Here is a 19,499-nt window from a genome sequence, read left to right as displayed (position 1 = left end):
TACATATTTACGAAAATACCTGTTTACCGGGGTAGGGGGCTGGGGGTGGGTGGGGGGGGGGGGGGGCGGGGGGGATCCTGGGTGGGGAAACCTATTTACACGCAATAACAAAGAAGTAATGAAGAAAAAACATTTAAATTGTCAGTCATTAATTCCCTCCCAAAACAATGAGTACAAGCCACCAGAGGCCCTGGCAGAAGAGGGTTGGAATTGAAAGGGAAAATGATTAAAGAGGTCTCTTAATGAAGTGTTAATTGCTGTGAGGAGAGGAATGGAAGTTGGAGGAGTTGAGCGGGTCTGACAGCAAGACAGAGGAGAAAGGGTCTATAGAACTACGGCGTCTGAGCCCAGGCAATGCTCCGGTGGAGGCCTATGGCCAGACAGGGGAAGGCCAACAGGAAGATGATGGGGACACGTCCTGTTATGACAAATCAACTCTTAATAGAGTTTTAGGAGTGGAGGATTTTGAAGGCTAAGGGGATATTCTGACAGACAGATCTGTGATATTAAAGAGAGACACTGCGGCACCGTGGCGCTGCTGCTGCACGTGTCACGGCATGGTCATTTATCATGAATTAATAAAATGTCACAACTATGCCATTATGAACAGGACGGCTGTATAGGCTTAATACTACGTCATTCAATGTAAGTGTAACCGTAAGCATTTCTCTGGCCAAAAACGCTATAATTTCCAGGGTATTTACAAGCAGTCGTCAGACTTTGCCGTGGGTCACTTCCTGCTCCTGGTTCTAAGCATCTAAACATCTGTTTTTTGTAAGATGGCTGCGTATTTCGCGTCCCCTTATCACAGAGACACATTAATGGCCATCAGAGTGCCTGGCTCCCTTTGAGCGGTTTATAGCGACGTGTCTTTGATTATAAGTAGTGCTCACCGCACAGAAAGGGAAGGAGACGCCTCTTTGATATCGCCCTGCGTTTACATATCAATGAGCTCCACCAAAGACTGGAGCTGAGCTATTCTCCTCAACGCCATTCCCAGAAAACATTTGAGCCAAAGAAAGTGCATCGAACACGCAACCAATCTGGCACAAACACATGTGCACTTTCGCACACGCACACAGATAGAAACACACACTCTCTCATACACTCTTACAGGGAAACACGTACACTCGACCCCCTTCATAAATAGTCAAACAGGCCCATGATAGAAAGTGTCTGAGTTTGGGATCCCATCAAGTGTTTATCCTCTGCTGGCTACAGCTAATTTGGTATTTAGAGCTGAAAGTGTCTTTACAGGTTTTCATTAGGCATCATTTTGAGGCTCATTTGAAATCAATCCCCTCTCCGACGCTTCGGCCCGCTCGGATGTCAGCTGGATGAAAAATGATCGGAGGCAGAGGGGCTCCTGACGGCCCCCCGTCCGTTGCGCTCGCCCGCGCCGTTAATACAGTATCATCTGGTACCAAGAGCAGGCAATTCCCCCATCTCATTACCAACAGGATCTGTAGGTCATTACGCTGGATGGATTCCCATTATCTGGACCAAGGGTTTTAGTCTAAAGATGGACGCCTTGCACTCTCCCTCTCCTCTAAACACGCGCCCTCTCTCCTCTTCACCTGACTAAACTCGCTCTCTCTCGACCCCATTCACAGACACGGCGCCCAAGAGGTCAGACTAAGGAGAGGGTCAGAGCGCCAGAAGAAAAGTCCTCCTCTACTCTGCTGTCCGTGTCACTCTGTTGAAGACACCCTGAAATGGCTTCCGTCAGGCAGTTGACCATAATTGTGACACTGCTGACATGGTCTCGTCAAGGTCGACACTCTGACTGGGAGAGATGGAGAGGAGCGTTCGTGTCATGCTCAGATCGTGCGATTCTTCTTCTTTCACAAAGGGCTGCTGTCGTTTGTGACAGGTCTACCCTTCATGTCCGTTTCCTGTGCGAACAACCCTGAGGCAGTGCACCCCGGGAGGGGTGGGGGGCTGCCGGGCTGGTGTCCCCAGCCCGTCCCTGTGAGGACCGCTGATCGGGCTGGTGTTGTGGCATTTCCTTGGCAGAGAGAGGAACGGGCGACACTGAGAATCCAGACAGAGTCTTATCTCGTTTTTCTCCGAGAGACATCTAATTTCATCCACAGAGCAGAGCCGGTCAGAGTGAGAGTTGTATTTGACCAGCTGGTTATCTGACACCGTAGCCTAGGGTGGGCTAATCAATGGTGCTCCTCTCCGACACCCAGAGACATGGAGGAGTGACACAGAGGAGAGCATGTGTGCCATGTATGAGAGGTCAATGGGATTGTCTGTGTTTATACCCATGTGGCGCGTGAGCATTTCATGTGCAAACGTCATAGTGAATTTTATATTTGTCCTCTGCTCTAATGATGTGTGTTCGTACATGTGTAACCTCCTGTATATACTAGAACTACTGGTATGTAGTGTACAGTGTGTGTGTGTGTGTGTGTGTGTGTGTGTGTGTGTGTGTGTGTGTATGTTCCAGTGTGTGCTGTGCGGCAGCCTCAGTGTGAGTGGTCAGTATGCAGCCCCAGTCCCTCTGAGGGCCATGATTTATGGGACATTAATTCCTGATGGCTGGAACTGGGAGAATATTTCAGCTGGAGGACGAAGGGCTGGAACATTTTCTGAGCCGTCAGCAGGAAAGACAGAACAGATCAGGGGGTGCTTCAGCCATTTGAGGTGACAGCACTTCTCTGATCCATACATATAACCTACGCTTCTATTTGTTAGAGAGAGAGGCACTAGTCATGTCAGACGCAGGCCGCCCACGAACAGGGTTATCTGGCAGACTGTTATGGTATAACTCATTATGGAAATGAATATTATTATGTGAGAGTGGACTCTTAAGAGAGCACAAAACAGAATTCTGAATCTATGTTGTCCAGTGAGGTGTCTTGCTGAATACATTGCAACTCTCGTTCTCAGTATTGTCTGTGGTTTACATCAGTGCTGTTCCTTTGGTTCCCACAAGGGGCAGTATAGTGAGCTCAGAGCCCGTGGGAGAGGGTCTGAGCCACAGAATGAAGGTCTGAAGAGAAGAACCGCAACACGCAGCTCAGTAACAGTATACTTAAACACATGGAACAACAACAACACAAGAAACCAAAACACTGATGATGTAATTGACAATGTCAGGAATGTTGTGTCAAACGGGTCCAATGTCTTTCTGCAAATGAAACTTACTTGTTACAAAACAACGACTCTGCTGCCCAAGTTCCAGAGAGAAGAACGCGTCCACATGAAACAACAAGAGGAGCAGAGCCCAGGGGAACCACAGTGAAAGGTGATAGCTCTGACCCCAGCTCACAAGACCAGCTGGGATCACCCTCACACTCGCCACGCTGGTCAATACTGGACACGAAACAAACTGCTCAGGGCTATCCAATGACACTGTCTCTCGGTCAGATAAAGGGAAGAGGGGTGTCTCCTGTTGCAGCTGTGTGGAGGAAGGGAGGGAAGAAGGGAGGGAGGAAGGGCAAAAAAAGGAAGTGTGGGATCTATCTACCCCTTCTCTTCCAGCCTTCTCTTCTCTTGTGTTTTTCAAAATGGCAGCGAGACAGGAAGGGGCTGTTATCAAACAGGCCAATCAGACTAAACAAGAGTGACACTTGCCCAGCAAAGACACGGGGCTTCAAAAGAGGAGGAAAAAAAGGAAAGCGAGGTGAGCGATAGAGAGTAAAGAAGGAAAAAGTGCTGACCGGTTTGGTGGTTAGGGATTTGAAACGACTGTGCGCACACAGATCGCTAGGTGCCCACGCTTTCCCTACGAGCTTCCCCTCTCTCTCTCTCTCTCTCGCTCGCTCTCTCTTTCTGTCTATCTCTCGCTCTCTCGCCCTCTCTCGCTCACTCTCTACACCCCACACCTGTTTTTTGCTAACTCTGCAAATCACGTGCCTGACAGATTCCAGAGCCAGTTTAAATAATGCATGGGATTTCTCTTTTAACTTGTCAGTCGCAAAGGAAAAATATATCACTTCTTCTCTGATGTCATTTGTGATGGTGATTTTCCCTGACAGTACGCCATTAGACCAATGAGCCCCTTTTTTGCTCGGCTATTCTTCTCCAGTCGCCTCGACCAGAAACACATGTTCTCCTTTTAATATTCTCTTCCTTTTTTCCCTTGTTAACAGGATTTCAGAGGCATATTTATATTTAAAGACACCATTTCACAGGAGCCCCTGTGCCTCTTTGCAGCTTTTCGGCTGTAAAATCCAGCGAGTATAAACATCCTTTCAAACAGTCTCTCCGCGATGAGAAACAACTTCTGCTCCGCACTTTAGGAGACTCCCCAAAGTTAGATCGGGGGGGTTAAAGCCAAATTGGTCAACTGATTACAGGGCTAAAAGAAAACGATCAAGCGTTCGTCAGCTCTCTCTCTGCCTCCAAAAGCGATGATTTCTAAGTGTATTATTTTTTTTGGTCTTGAGAGGGGGGGGGGGGGGGGGGGTGTCGCTGTTTGAGGAGATATGGGAGGGAGAGAGATTGAAATCGTGCCTATCTCCGCTAACCGTTGTACGCAGATAGCTGAAGGTTTTCTTACAGCCCATCCCGCACGGAGGGGAAAACGCAGCTTAGCTGGCCCTTTGATGTTCTCCAAAAAAGCAGCTTGCCTTCAGAGAGAGGGAGGGGGACCAAACACAGCCCCCGGGAACGCAGGAACGAGAAAGAAACAGGGAAAGAAAAGAGAGAAGGCGCGAGAGAGGGGTAGAGGGAAAAACAGAGACATCAGGCTTTGCAGCTGTCGTCTAGGGATCAGTGTCTTGGCCGCGGAAGAGAGAACACAACGGGTTAAAGTCGGAAGGATATCTTCTGAAGCTGTTTGTTCAACTTAAGAGACGTGATTCGCTAGATCAGATTCCAACGTCCCTACACCACCACCACCCACCTCTCAACAAAGCGTTGCTGCAAAACCAAGCAGAAACCACAAGGCCTTTCTTCCAACTCTTTTTAGGGTCAAAGTGGATTTTACTGAGATGAAGCGTGCTCCCCCTCCTTCTCCTCCCCTGTCTCTCTCAGGTGGCTGCTGCTACAGCTCTGGCTCTTGGTGGTGGGGTTGAGTCAAAGTCATATGAGAAGGCAAACCTGGGAGGGGTGGGGGGTGGGGTGGGGGGGAGTGGGGGGAGTGGGGGGGAGTGGGGGGGGGGTACATTGAGCATGCTTTAAAGCTATTCACAAACAGGCCCAAATTTGCGTAGGCACACTTTGGAAAAGTCTCCTCCTGCACACACACACACCCCTTCTGCTAAACCACTCAGGGATCCGTTTTAGAGGTAGTGTGAAGGCATGGACTTACTCAGCTGAATAAAGGGGAATGGGTGTTAGTCGTCATTTCCACCCATGGACTCTGGTGGAACTGCTTTCTGTCTTTGGGTTATTGACCCCCAGGTCTCGGTGAAGTTTGTCCCTTCAAATGCCTTCTGCATGAGGGCTAACTCACTGGCTTCTTCATTTCGGGGAATGGAGTAGCCTGCTGAATTGTGGGTGACTTGTGTGACAGTGCGAGCTGAGGCCCACTTGCACGGCAGTGTTTCACCGATCCGCTGGACAGAACGCCAGGAAAGCCTGCTGCCTCTCTGTAATGATTATCAGCAGCATCATTATCATCATCATTATCATCGGTGGTGTGACAGAGAGGGGCCAGCTCACCGTAGTGCTGGTGTCGGGGAGGAGTACATTAGAGGGTCTGTGACAGCATGGGACACACAGGCACCCAGCCCTCGCTACTGACACACCCTCTTCTCTCCATCCAGCTCTGTCATCGTCGCCCAATCTCATGGCTGTCTCGTTACAATGTACTGGAGGAGATTTAACTATCGGTAATCATCTGGGTTAAGGTGTCACGTTACACCAATATTGCTACATGGCTTCATTTGATCAGGAACATCAATTAGGCTCAGCAAGACAGCGGGATTCATGGACACTTTCTGCCTGCCTACTGTCGCCAAGGCCAGCCACTCTTTTACCGTGCAAACAGCATCACCCCAAAATACAAATATATGAATCCAGTAAATACTTTTGTAAGTTCTCTGTTTCCAGCTAGCACATTTGGCTCCTTGGAAGCTAACACATTTGGTTCCACTTGGTTCCCTGACCGCTAAAACGGAATGTTTTTTAAACGTTCTGAGAACGGAAGTGAACATTTATTCTGTTCTTGGAACGTAGAGTTATAGTTGCAGGAAGGTTCTGAGAACGTTTTACTATGGTTCCCTGAAAGTTTTCTTGTGAGGATTTATAAACCTTCCGGGAACGGAAATTATAGGTTATTTGGAGGTTTTTGAATAGCTTCCTTAAAGACTTTTAATAACACTGCTAGCATAGGTGTTACCTGTCCCAAACCTGCTGTTTTCAACTCTCTAGAGACAGCAGGAGCGGTAGAGATACTCTCAATGATCGGCTATGAAAAGCCAACTGACATTTACTCTTGAGGTGCTGACCTGTTGCACCCTCGACAACTACTGTGATTATTATTATTTGACCATGCTGGTCATTTATGAACATTTGAACATCTTGGCAATGTTCTGTTATAATCTCCACCCGGCACAGCCAGAAGAGGACTGGCCACCCCTCATAGCCTGGTTCCTCTCTAGGTTTCTTCCTAGGTTCCTGCCTTTCTAGGGAGTTTTTCCTAGCCACCGTGCTTCTACACCAGCATTACTTGCTGTTTGGGGTTTTAGGATGGGTTTCTGTACAGCACTTTGAGATATCAGCTGATGTAAGAAGGGCTATATAAATACATTTGATTTGATTTGATAGGTTAACTGTTTGGAACTACACAGACAGGACACATGGAAATGTATTTACTTACGCAGTAATCGTGCAAAAACATTTCTTTTTTATTGTGGCACGGCGTCAGTGAGATTCAACCCTATGATCTTCTGTTGTCTGTCCATGGAATTAGTCCACTGCCCCACCAGGATGGAGCTAGAATGCCATGTTTTTTCTCGTTATGCTGAAGTACTGAAATTACCACAGAAGCATGTTGTTTCTTAACATTCTCGGAACAATTTGAGAAGATTACTTTAAATAGAGCCATGAGGAAACCTGGTGGAAACGTTATGCTGAAGTATTACAATTCCCACAGGAGAACGTTGTTTCTTAATGTTCTCTGAACTATTTGAGAACATTCCCAATGTCAAACCAGTTGGAGAACGTTCCTAGAACATTACCAACCTTTTTATTCAATATAACCATGTTTAAACATTTAGAAAACGTTCTGTAAATGTAATGAAACGTTATTTTTGTCAAGTTCCTTAAATGTACTGAGAATGTTCCAAGTAACTATACTGCACCATTCCCAGAATGTTGTGGGAAGGTTGTATGCAAAATAACCACAGGACAACACGCTCTCACCAAGCTCTAAGAAACATATGGAAACATATGGTTCTCAGAACGTTTATGTGCTAGCTGGGTTTTCTCCCTCGCAGGCCTTGTGTGTTTATATGTAAACAGTGTGAAGTATAAATAAGTGTGCACATCAGTTTGTCCTGTCTCTGTGTGTGTGTGTGTGTGTGTGTGTGTGTGTGTGTGTGTGTGTGTGTGTGTGTGTGTGTGTGTGTGTGTGTGTGTGTGTGTATATTTACTTGTCCCTCTACATATTCAGACTCATGTCTCTATCGGGGGCGTCTGCCGTGGCTCTGGGCGGTGATAAAGAAGGCTGTCTGCGTGGTGCCTCTATTACCCGGCCCGCCGCCACGCGCGTTGTTAGTCACACACGCTGCCATCACCACCATCTAAATGCACGGTCAGGTCGCAGCCATTAAGGACGCCATTAGCCTCAATAAAATACGGCTAAAGTGAAAGCAACGCGAGGGCCAGAACCAATTACCTGTAGTCACGTGTGAAGCAGCCATGGAGAAAGAGACATGGCCAGTGGAAGTTTACAAGGAGACAAACCTTTCCCCACAGTCTCTACCTAAGATATCTACTAGAGACGGCTAGACAGGTTATTAACATACCGGCTGTGGACTTGAACAGATACATCTGTTATTATTGGGGGGGGGGGAATATTTTCATTTGAGTTGACAGTCCTAATACATATGTGAATTACCTTTATTATAAGGGTTTTCTGTTATACTTTCCTGTTTATTGTGCCTCAATAGTTAGCTGTGATACATTTTCTTTTAAAGTACAGTATGTACGTTGCTTTGCCTCTGACCTGCGTTGGAGTTGAGCTCGTCGTTCTCTGACTCGGTCCCGTTCTGGCTGCCGGCTCCGTGGAGGTTGTTCATGGCCATCAGCTTCATCTTCTGCAGCTTCATAGCCTCGGCCATCGCTGCAGCCGTCAGCCCTGCAGGACAACACATAAATACTGTACACAAATCACACGCATACACAGCAAGGAAACACACACACCTCAAATCAAAAATCAAATCCAATGTTATTGGTCACATACACATATTTAGCAGATGTTTTTGCGGGTGTAGTGAAATGCTTGTGTCCCTAGCTCCAACAGTGCAGTAGTAGCTAACGATACACAACAATACACACAAATCTCAAAGTAAAAGAATGGAATTAAGAATGTCGTAGTGGTATTGACTAGAACACAGTAGAATACAGTACATACATAAGAAATGGGTAAAACAGTATGTAAACATTATTAAAGTGATCAGTGTTCCATTATTAAAGTGACCAGTGTTCCATGTCTATATACGTAGGACAGCAGCCTCTAAGGTGCTGGGTTGGGTAACCGGGTGGTAGCCGGCTAGTGACAGTGACTAAGTTCAGGGCAGGTTGGATGGAGGCCGGCTAGTGATGGATAGAACAAAATGCCCTACAAGGTAATAAAATGGCAGATGTTCATACAGTATCACTGTAATACAGGCCTTTGCAGCTCTTTAGAGTAGAACACAACTTGGATGCTGTGTCATGCTTTGTTTTAAGTCTTTCACTGTAGTCTCTCTCAGTCCAAGCATGTGTACTTGGTCTCCAGAGACATGTCTATAGAGGAGCCAGAGTGAGGCTTTCGCTGGCCCCAGGCCTCCCCTGACCCCTCCAATCCAGGGACAGCTGAGGGGAGCTGGGGCCGCTGGTGGCGGTAGGGAGGGTCCCTCCCCGTCCGTCTCAGGAGAGCGCTCACTCCCTGAGACTCTCTAAGAAGCCCAGCTACCTTCAGCTCATCAAGGGCTCCACAGCCCCGGAAGCCATCATCACTCTGCCCAATTAGGCCCCTAATTAATTCAATTAGACGATGAAGGGACACATTAAGTAATTAATTAAATGACGACGCAATGCCTCCTTGCTTTGCCGTGATCTAAATTTCTTTGCAAATCAGGACAAAAAAATAGACATCTTTTTCATTTTCTCCCCAGGTTCATTCAGACAGTATATGTCACCTTGATCTAATTCATTAACGGAATCGCCTGGAACGGAATGGGAGACGTGTAAAAAAAAAAAAGAGAAAAAAAGCTCATTCATTTATCATTTAATTTTGTTGGTATGAACATGAACACTTAAGTTACTTTCCCCGTGAAGGGAAGAGAGTCTGATCGGAACCCCATTACTCCACCGCTGTCAAACACCAAAGGCGGAAAATTAACTGTGCCGCTCTCGTCGGCCAATGTTTCTCAATTCCACTACACACGGCAAGGCAAATAAACCAGCAAATTATTCTAACTTGAAAAAATATAGACAGGCACAGATAGAGTGGGAGAGGAGAGGGAAGGGTGGGGGGGGTTAAGACAAATGAATCTCTGTCCTTACATTTATATTAAAAAAACAAGCCTTCTATTTTTATGCATCCCGGCCCCTCTCTTCCAAGCGTGCCTGAGGAAACAGGCGAAATGTTTTCAATAGCTACATTTAAACAAAATGTCATGATGATTGATTCATTTTATTATGAGTTCATTTTGTTGCCTAATCCCAGACAGTCAGAGGCACAGCTGCAGCAGCTTGGAGGGAAACTCAAACCTCTTCTTGAGCACTGAATTAGCTGTCGACGTGTGGCCGAGGGGGGAAACAGGAGAAAAACAGCTGACAACAACATGGAGGGAGCACGACGTCAACTCTGCTAGTGCCGTAAAAGCTTGGCAGAGCCATCCATATATCAAGCCTTATTTTTGGTGGGATTTGAGGATGCGCTTGGGGGGGAAAAAAAGACTTGCATGCTTGAAATTCATCTTGTCGTGAACTACTGTAAAGCCTTGTCTAAACAGAGAGGGCAGAGCCAGAAGGTTTAGACGAGCTAGGACATTTTCCCATATCTGATCATATGATCTTCTAACGCGTCTAGACTACTAGGGTCACTGAGGATTACTGGCTGGCATACATGAAGTTGGCTTATACGGAACTGCAAATGATAATTTATGCTAAGAGTTTGTCACTCTCGTCATACAAAATCCCTTCTTATTAGAGTCTTGATTCCACTAATTCTACATATGTAAACTGAAGTACATGAACAGGATGAGCTTGCAAGCCAAAGTAAGGTAGCGAAGCTTCAAAACTCTGCTTGAATTTGTAGCAGCTGTATTGGCCCTCATCATAAACTAAAAGCTATTGTCTGTGTCTCTGTGATCTCTCATCGCTGCCTATGCTCTCTGTCAACTAACTTTCAATATATGGACAAGTCATACGGTGGATCGACTGTTTATGCCCAGTCCAGGCCAAGTTCTCTCTGAGAAGGTAAAATTACCTCGAAGCTTATTATGCACTACAATAGTCTATAGCAGCTCTGATTGAGGTGAGAGAGAGAGGCAATCAACAACCGCTGCCTAGCAGACCACATCGAGAGCATAAAATACCACAACAGAGAAAAAACACAATCAGTGCATTGTCTTTATACATTTTTCCCCCCTCCTGATTTTACATGGAAGACGAGCCTGTGAGATCAAACAGGGAACGTAACAGTAATTGATGTTTGAGTAAAGTCACGACCCACGGAAATGTGAGCCCGCGGATGAAAGGGGAGCGGCGTTTTCCAGGGGTGGACAAACAGATTGCTTATTGTTTGCCTTTCATAGCGCTCCTTAGATGTAGAGGACCCCGGTCAGCCCCCACTTTGAGAGGCCTGGCCCTCAGAGTCAGCCCTGCTAGATGAGTGTAAGGCAGTCAGGCACATCGGACTGGACGAGCCATCCATCCTATTTTCTCTTTTCAAGCCCCATCCTCCCTTCCTCCCTTTCTCTTCACATCAGATTGGGAGGGGCCATTCTTGCGGCTAATCGTTAATCTGGCTGGGATGGTCTGGGGCGTAGCCCTACCCTGTTACCCTGGGCAGGTTACAGAGGGCCTTTGTGGTCTCTCTGGGGTCAGACACAGGCCAGAATTCCTCCCGTACATTCAGTCCTATTGGCTTTTGTCAGGCCCAGCCCAACAAGGCGTCTGTTTAATTAAAGGGGGGATACCTGGTCAGGCGGATTCCATAGAAAAAAAGTTCATTCCATTCTTGTAATCTTTGTCTGACCCAGCACTGTGGCTATTGATTTTAATAAAGACGCTGGTATTCGCTGGTCCGTTTGGATATTCATTGTGCAGCAGAGACATTCATCTATGGCCACTGGAGGAAGACAGCAAAGGAATGCAGATATATTACCTTTACACAGTCCCTTGTTTTAAAAAAAAATCTTCCTATCATTATAATCAGTACCACCTCCAGCCTTTTGGGGCCCGACGTGAAATTTGGTTGCCCCCCCCCCCACCTCGCAGGAAAAACGTTTTAGTGCCCCCCCACCCTTGGCAGTGGATACTTTTTTTTGCGATGTTAAACTACATTTCCTAAAATTCGGCACATTCTGCCATGAGGTGTAGAGAAAGTGTTGCAGTTTTAAATCACATTTTCTTAAATTCTTCACATTTTTGCCATGACTTATGCCACGTTCATATGATATCTGAGTGAGAGTGGCTAACAAAATCAATGGGGGCCCCCTGGAGTTCAGGGCCCCTGAGCGCATGTCCTGCATGCCAGGTGGGTAGTTTGGTGATTATTAGGCCTACTATTAAAAGGTTTAGATACCTGGCTAGTTTACCTAGCAAAAAAATAAATAAAAATGGTAGCTGACATTGGCTAATTGAGTGACTGACATGAGTGGAAAACTCCTGAAATTTTGAAATGGCCCTATGGAGCAATTTCTTAACTTCACTGTCATTGGGCAAGCAATTTGATTGCAAAGAAAACAAGTCTGGCCGGGCACCACGAACAAAGTGAGACGGGAACTCCCTCCCTCTGCGCAAACACAAGACACCTGCACAGCTGCTGTAGTCCACAACAACGCTGAAGAATGACAAGACAATGGGAACGAGATGAAGAGGGAAAACGGAGACTATTACGCACTACCACCAAACAAAGGTATGTCAAAGTGTGTCAAGCAAGTGAAAGCTTTGAACACGTCGTCAACTGTTAGGACAGTTAAACTGCCGTCACATTGACACATTTATTCATTCTAATGCCATCGTTGAATTTGTGCCGACTTTCACTATTTACCAAGGCCACTTGGTGCTTATAGTGGTGTTTAGGCGTCTGATGTTTTCATCATTTGACGGTGCGTATTGGTGGTTGGTCTATTTCAATTTTTTTGCCGTTATAAAAATAAGCTGTCAGCATGTTCCAACACAGAACTTTTCTTGAACAGTTGAATTTGTGTGTTATTTGTTGTTGTTGGGTTTTTACATAAACGAATGAAAATGCTATTGTGTTAAATGAAATAAAATACAAATCGTATTCTAACGTTACCCTTCATAAACACCACCAAATATTTATTAATGACACTGTTAGAATGTTGCAGTCAGAATGACTGAAGGGGGGGGGTACCCATCAAGGCCCAACAGTTCTAATGTTAAATTACTTTTAAGCCTTGAGACAATTGAGACATGAATTGTGTATGTGTGCCATTCGAAACGGGGCGTGGTAGTAGGTGCCGGGTGCGCTGGTTTGTGTCAAGAACTGCAACGATGCTGGGTCTTTCCCGCTCAACACTTTCCCGTGTGTATCCAGAATTGCCCACCACCTAAAAGACATCCAGCCAACTTGACACAACTGTGGGAAACATTGGAGTCCACATGGGCCAGCATCCCTGTGGAACGCTTTCGACACCTTGTGGAATCCATGCCCCGACGAATTGAGGCTCTTCTGAGGACAACTCCATATTAGGAAGGTGTTCTTAATGTTTAGTACACTCAGTCTATATATAATATACATTCTTTTTGGGGGTCGGGGCCCCCTAACGGCCGCGGGGCCCTACGAGCAGTGCGTAGTCTGCGTATCGGACGAGGCGGCTCTGATTTTAATGCAAGGGAATTTTCCATCATGAAGCTTATAACACGGACAGCAGTGCACAGCTTATTCTATCTAAAGTCCTGGGGGGGGCAGACAATTCGCACAGATATCGAGTCAGTGCGTGGAGCAGCGGTGTCCATATATGTAGCAGTACGTGTCGCCGGCACTATCGCTCTCACTTCAGATATTCACTTAAAGGCCATTACAGGCATACAGAGGAGTAGGACTCCATTGAGCTGGAAGGGCTCACTCAAAGCTCTCTTTCGGCCCAAACAATTCCACCAGATTGGCTTAACAATTGTACATGTGAATTCATACAAAGGAAAGGGAAGGGAAAAAACGGATTGCCTGTGAGAACAAGCCTGCAGAGATCGTGTTTTTCAGCCAAAACGGTCACTTGTGTTCATCTCAATTCTCTCCACCGCATGCGTTATCGCATTTTACATTTCTCCTTTTCAATGGGGAGAATAACATCTTTTCTTCACTCTGACAGAGTGTCCCAGGAAAAGTATCAGATTTGGTGTGAAAGAGGAAGAGGGCAATGGGGGTTGAAGGGGGGGTTGGGCACAGACTCTGCCTTTGATTCTCAACACAGTAAATATGACCTTCCTATTCCGCGTTTTCAAGTAAACTGAGATTGCGGGAAGGACAAAAAAAGGAAGGGGGTAGGGTATACTGTATTTAATTCACCTTTGGAATTTCCGAACAGCGGAACAAGGAGGAGACGAACGCACAACAAAGAGAGATGGCTCCGAGGCGTAATCAAACCCCCGTGCATTCTACAAATGTGGTGAGAATCCCAGAAATAGGGCAAGATGGAGGTGGCTATTAAAGCCAGGATTACCTGCAGCTTGTGGCCTTGTGCTGTTCTGGACCTGAGCGGAAGGCTGCTAGGACATGACCATGTCCGCCTTCTCCAACATACTGTATTGTTACAATACGACATACAGTACTAGCTCTGTGCTGCAAAACGGGCCGTGTCAGTCGAGTGTCCCAATACAGACCTTCAATAAGCCACTGGGCTTTCAAATGCAAAGCTTAGCCGGAATAGAAGGCCCATCAATTGAACTGGAGAATCTGTGAGAGAAACCCTTTGCTTCAGCCTGTGCTGCTGGGAGCAGAGTGCCTTAACGAAGGCTGTAATTAGTCCTAATTAAGTCAGACCCTAATGTTGAGGCGTGCCGTTATGAGAGAGCACGGAGCAGTAGGAGAAGTGGGAGTTGGGGGTGCCATTGTCTTGTGGGGACGCACACACACACACACACACACACACACACACACACACACACACACACACACACACACACACACACACACACGTAATGTCATACTCTACAGATCATCAAAGATTGACCCATTGGCCCATCTCTCCACCAGACTACATGTCAATATTCTCCAGTCAGATACCAATGACAGAGAGATTTTTCAGTATTACAATAATACAATATAAAACATGTATTTATTTGATAACCTTATCTTTGATCACACATCTGTCAATCAATCCCCGCTATCTGTCTGTGTTCTGTTGACATTGGCAGGGGGGTGTGCAGGGGACACACTAACCAGCCAGTGATTGGAGTCTTTCAACACATGAGCTGAATCTCAGATGTAGCTTTGGAGGAGTGTGAAAAGGATGAATCCTGGAATAGAAATGCCCGTTTGCATGACACGGGCTGGAGAGGAGACTGGAGAGACCACCGTGTCTTCATGACCCTGCCCCCCTCTCTCTCTCTCTCTCTCTCTCTCTCTCTGTCTCTGTCTCTGTCTCTGTCTCTCTCTCTCTCTCTCTCTCTCTCTCTCTCTCTCTCTCTCTCTCTCTCTCTCTCTCTCTCTCTCAATGTAATCTCATCCTACAGTACTCTGACCTTCTGTAGATTACATCTTTACATTTTAGTCATTTAGCAGAGGGGGGGGGTGATGGGGTCGCTTATCCAGAGAGACTCTTAAAACGTTATTGTTGGATAAGGGCTTGTCAGTAAGCATTTCCCCCGTAAGGTGAAATACCTGTTGTATTCGGCGCATGTGACGAATAAAATTAGATTTGACCTACAGGAGAAATTAGGGTTAAGTGCCTTGCTCAAGGGCACGCCGGCAGATTTCTCAACTAGTCGGCTCGGGGATTTGAACCAGCAACCTTCCGGTTACTGGCCCAACGGTTTTAACCTCAAGGCTACCTGTCGCCCCTCATGTATTGTACATGCAATATGCGACACGTTCTCACACATACTACATGTGCGTCAATGGGGGGGGGGGATTATTACAATAATAACCACATAAAATACTTTTTCTGTTCTGTGTTAAGACCGGTGCAATTTTTTTTTAAAGGGCTAGTCAATTCTCATCTCTTGATGTGGTATGAAAATGAAAAACGTGTATGAAAAAAAAAATGTGAGGGGTGGTGAATATGTCCCAGTAGCAAATCCTTAAATCTTTCTCTTATCCCTTTAATTGTCTGCATCTAACGTTAAAGGTGCCACTTTCCACCTGCTCCTTTGTTTAACAAAAGCAGAGCCTTAATCTTTCTCTTATCCCTTTAACTGTGTGCATGTGTGTTTGTGTGAGTGTGTACATACATGCGTCTGTGTGTGTGCCCGCGTGTACATGCATGTGTGTGTGTGTCTATGTGTGCGTCAGTCGATGGGCTCAATTTTAATTGAAGGCAGTCAATTCAGGAAGTAAACTAAAATGACAATCCAACAATCGAAAAAAGGGCATTTAATTTAAGCGACTCCTCAATAAAGTGAAAAGTAGAAGCTATTTATATAAAACGTTTTTAAAATGCCGATTTGTTTTTACTACCTTCAGCCCAACCGTGTGTGTGTGTGTGTGTGTGTGTGTGTGTGTGTGTGTGTGTGTGTGTGTGTGTGTGTGTGTGTGTGTGTGTGTGTGTGTGTGTGTGTGTGTGTGTGTGTGTGTGTGTGTGTGTGTGTGTGTGTGTGTGTGTGTGTGTGTGTGTGTGTGTGTGTGTGTGTGTGTGAGTAGTAGGGACACTACTCTCTGCGTCGTCCAAGTGGCCACAGGACACAGGCAATAATTAGCAGACACAGCAGCAGCAGCTTGCAGTTTTATATTACATCAAGGTAAACTCACACTGCTAGGAGAGGAGATGACTTATATCAAACGGGAATAAGCTGTTAATTAACTCCCTGCCGTAGCAATCACTTCCTCTGTTTCTGCTATGGACTTAACCATCGCTGGCTTCAATACGTATCCATGTACAACCCCCCCCAACGGTCTTATTGGAAAACGGACATAGCCTTGTAATGGCTGTTTGAATGGGAAAGTCAAGGACAATGTGAGCTGAAGCGAGAGGCTGAGGAGTCAAGTGTCTGGACTGTGTCTCCTCACTCTTAGCGGGGACTTTCTTTATCGTGGTCGGAGCCTGGTCTGCTTTGCTCTGGGAATGGGATTCGGTTGGTACGTGGGAGTGCTGATCTGGACGTGTCATCAACAGTGGCCCTGGCGGGGAGGTGGGCCGTGGGTGGCAGAGCAGGAGTAGATTAATAACCTTGGCTGTGTACAGGGCTGTAGTGTTCAGGGCTCAGGATGTAGCAAGGCTTTATGGGGGCGAAACCCTGTGTGTCTCCCGACAGGGGATGCCAGAGCACGACTGGAGTCGGAAAGCCAGAAACACGTCTCTGTGTGCTTTATTGGTGTTATTGCTTTTTAGAAACTGGGTGGTTCGAGCCCTGAATGCTGATTGGCTGACAGCCGTGGTACATCAGACAGTATACCACAGGTATAACAAAACATTTATTTTAACTGCTCTAATTACGTTGGTAACCAGTTTATAATATCAATAAGGCACCCCAGGGGTTTTGGTATATGGCCAGTATAGCACGGCTCAGGGCTGTATCCAGGCACTCCGTGTTGCGTCGTGCCTAAGAACAGCCCTTAGACGTGTTATATAGGTCGTATACCACACCCCCTCGTGCCTTATTGCTTAATTATACACACGCAGGCATGCTTGCACATAGCACGTACGCACACGTGCACACACACCACTGTTGCATTTGTGGCCGTCTGCAGCGAGTGTGAAGAGGGAGAGGGAGCTGAGACCGGCACTGATTTCTAGGCATCCCTTTAACCCCAGGAACTCGTTAATGTTTCATGAAAAGAGCCACTAGAGTCCTCACTGGCTGACTCACAATATCACGACTTAGCAGAAATAAATGGGCCAAGTGTTCAAAGAGTAACAAGACTTTGCTCAGTGGGCAGAAAGTGAGTGGAGAGCACTTTTCTTCCCCACACATAAACCTTCTCTCTCTCTCTCTCTCTCTCTCTCTCTCTCTCTCTCTCTCTCTCTCTCTCTCTCTCTCTCTCTCTCTCTCTCTCTCTCTCTCTCTCTCTCTCTCTCTCTCTCTCTCTCTCTCTCTCTCTCTCTCTCTCTCTCTCTCTCTCTCTCTCTCTCTCTCTCTCTCTCTCTCTCTCTCTCTCTCTCTCTCTCTCTCTCTCTCTCTCTCTCTCTCTCTCTCTCTCTCTCCCCCCCTCTCTCTCTCCCCCTCTATCTCTCTCTCTTTACCCCCCTCTCTCTCCCTCTGAATCTCCCCCTCTCTCCCTCTGAATCTCCCCCTCTCTCTTTACCCCTCTCTCTCCCTCTTTCTTTACCCCTCTCTCTCTCCCTCTCTCTCTTTACCCCTCTCTCTCTCCCCCTTTCTCTCTCTCTCCCACCCTCTTTCTATCTCTTTACCCCCCTCTCTCTCCCCCCTTCTTCTTCACCCTCTCCCTCTCTCTCTCTCTCTCTCTCTCTCTCTCTCTGCCCACCTCATGCGCTCAGACTTCTTATCCTGTAGGTGCCTCCCTGGAGCCCCTCAAATGGACTGGTGCAAAAAAAGGAAAGAAAACACCAGCGTTCTCCTCCTTCATCTTCTGACGGCCCCCAGCCCGCATGCTCTCTACCTGTCCTTTATCCCTTCATCTCTCTCGCTCTAACTCATTCTTCATGTCACTCTGTCCCAGTTCACTGAATTATCTCTGTGTATCTGGCTGGTCACCTAACTTATCACACACCCGACTGCCTTTAACCGCCTCCATCCACAGTTGTCTAAAGACAAAGACACTGTTCGGAATGTTTTTATACAGCAAGGAGGGGAACAATCTGCAGTGGTTGCAGTGTTTAAGGACTTTCCATAGTTTTATGAAACCGTTTTCCCCCTCAGCTCTGCGTGGGCTTCCTCTAGCTACTGTAAACTTGCTGGTCTGCACTTAGCTGAGCACCTTAATTAACTAGCCTTATTAATACTGCTAATTGCGGAAGAACAAAGGTTTGTACCTCCCTCCTGCTTCAAAGGCAGGCCTGGGCACATGGATCATTACAAACAGACCACCCAACTGTCCCAGAGGACTCCTGCTGTTTATTTCTCAGCTAGAAGAGCAACAAGACCCAACTTTATAGTTAACCTTGAGCGCTGTGTCTGATCTGCCTTCGATTGGACCGGGCCCCTCACCCTTTCATTCCACCTCCTTTTAACAACAGGTTCAGCAGCGTCAGAAGATGAAGGAGGGGAACGCTGGTGTTTTCTTTCCTTTTTTTGCACCAGTCCATTTGAGGGGCTCCAGGGAGGCACCTACAGGATAAGAAGTCTGAGCGCATGAGGTGGGCAGAGAGAGAGACAGAGAGAGAGAGAGAGAGAGAGAGAGAGAGAGAGAGAGAGAGAGAGAGAGAGAGAGAGAGAGAGAGAGAGAGAGAGAAAATTGAGAGAGTAAAGAGAGAGAGAGAGAGAGAGAGAGAGAGAGAATGCAAACACAAAGAAAGTGGACGGAATGTGCAGCTTGTTTGCGTACAGCACGAGATGCATGCCCCCCTTTCCGTGACTTAATGAATTGATTGCTAACATAACCAAATTACTGGTCAAGTTCTAAACCCCAAAACTCGAAAATAAACTTTTTTTTCAAAGAAAGTCATTTGTACGTCTTTGGAAAAATCTAAAGGAAGCAGAGAATAGAAGAAAAAAACCACAGAGGAAAAATGAGTGAGCCATGCATGATGATACTCCTGGCATCTGAGAAGGGGTAAGTCTGTCCAAACGGCTCTAATGTGATTGATGAGCACAGCAGTCTCACTCCCTCCCTCTCTCTGTCTCGCTCTCTCACTCTCTCTCACACCCCCCCCCCCTCGCTCTCTTTCTCTCTCTTTCTCGCTCTCGCTTTCTCTCTCCCATCATTGGCTCCTCCACTCCTAACTCTCACCTCCTCTGGCTGACTGGAGGGAGAGAGAGGAGAAGGAGAGGGGTTTGGGAAGGCAGGCAGACAGGCAGAGGCACTCCTAGTGAAAACATGGGGGGGGGGCGCACACTGGAGCCGAAACAATAGTGACAGG

General features: G+C 46.7%; 1 protein-coding gene across 7 annotated transcripts in view; it reads right to left on the bottom strand.

Moving 5' to 3' along the window:
- The window catches only part of dacha (dachshund a), a 129,936-nt gene that overhangs the window by 37,073 nt on the left and 73,364 nt on the right, over window positions 1-19,499 (bottom strand). For 4 of the 7 annotated variants that reach the window (XM_014195976.2, XM_014195973.2, XM_014195972.2 and 1 more), the window contains exon 3: window positions 8,129-8,281. In XM_014195976.2, coding sequence (XP_014051451.1) covers window positions 8,129-8,281 — 153 coding nt within the window. The remainder of the gene's footprint in view (window positions 1-8,128; window positions 8,282-19,499) is intronic. The other 3 variants (XM_014195977.2, XM_014195978.2, XM_014195975.2) reach the window with 1 other exon arrangement.

This window comes from Salmo salar, chromosome ssa04 (genome assembly GCF_905237065.1).
Source record: "Salmo salar chromosome ssa04, Ssal_v3.1, whole genome shotgun sequence".
In the NCBI taxonomy this organism is placed as follows: Eukaryota; Metazoa; Chordata; class Actinopteri; order Salmoniformes; family Salmonidae; genus Salmo; species Salmo salar.
This window is presented reverse-complemented; position numbering and strand designations above follow the sequence as displayed.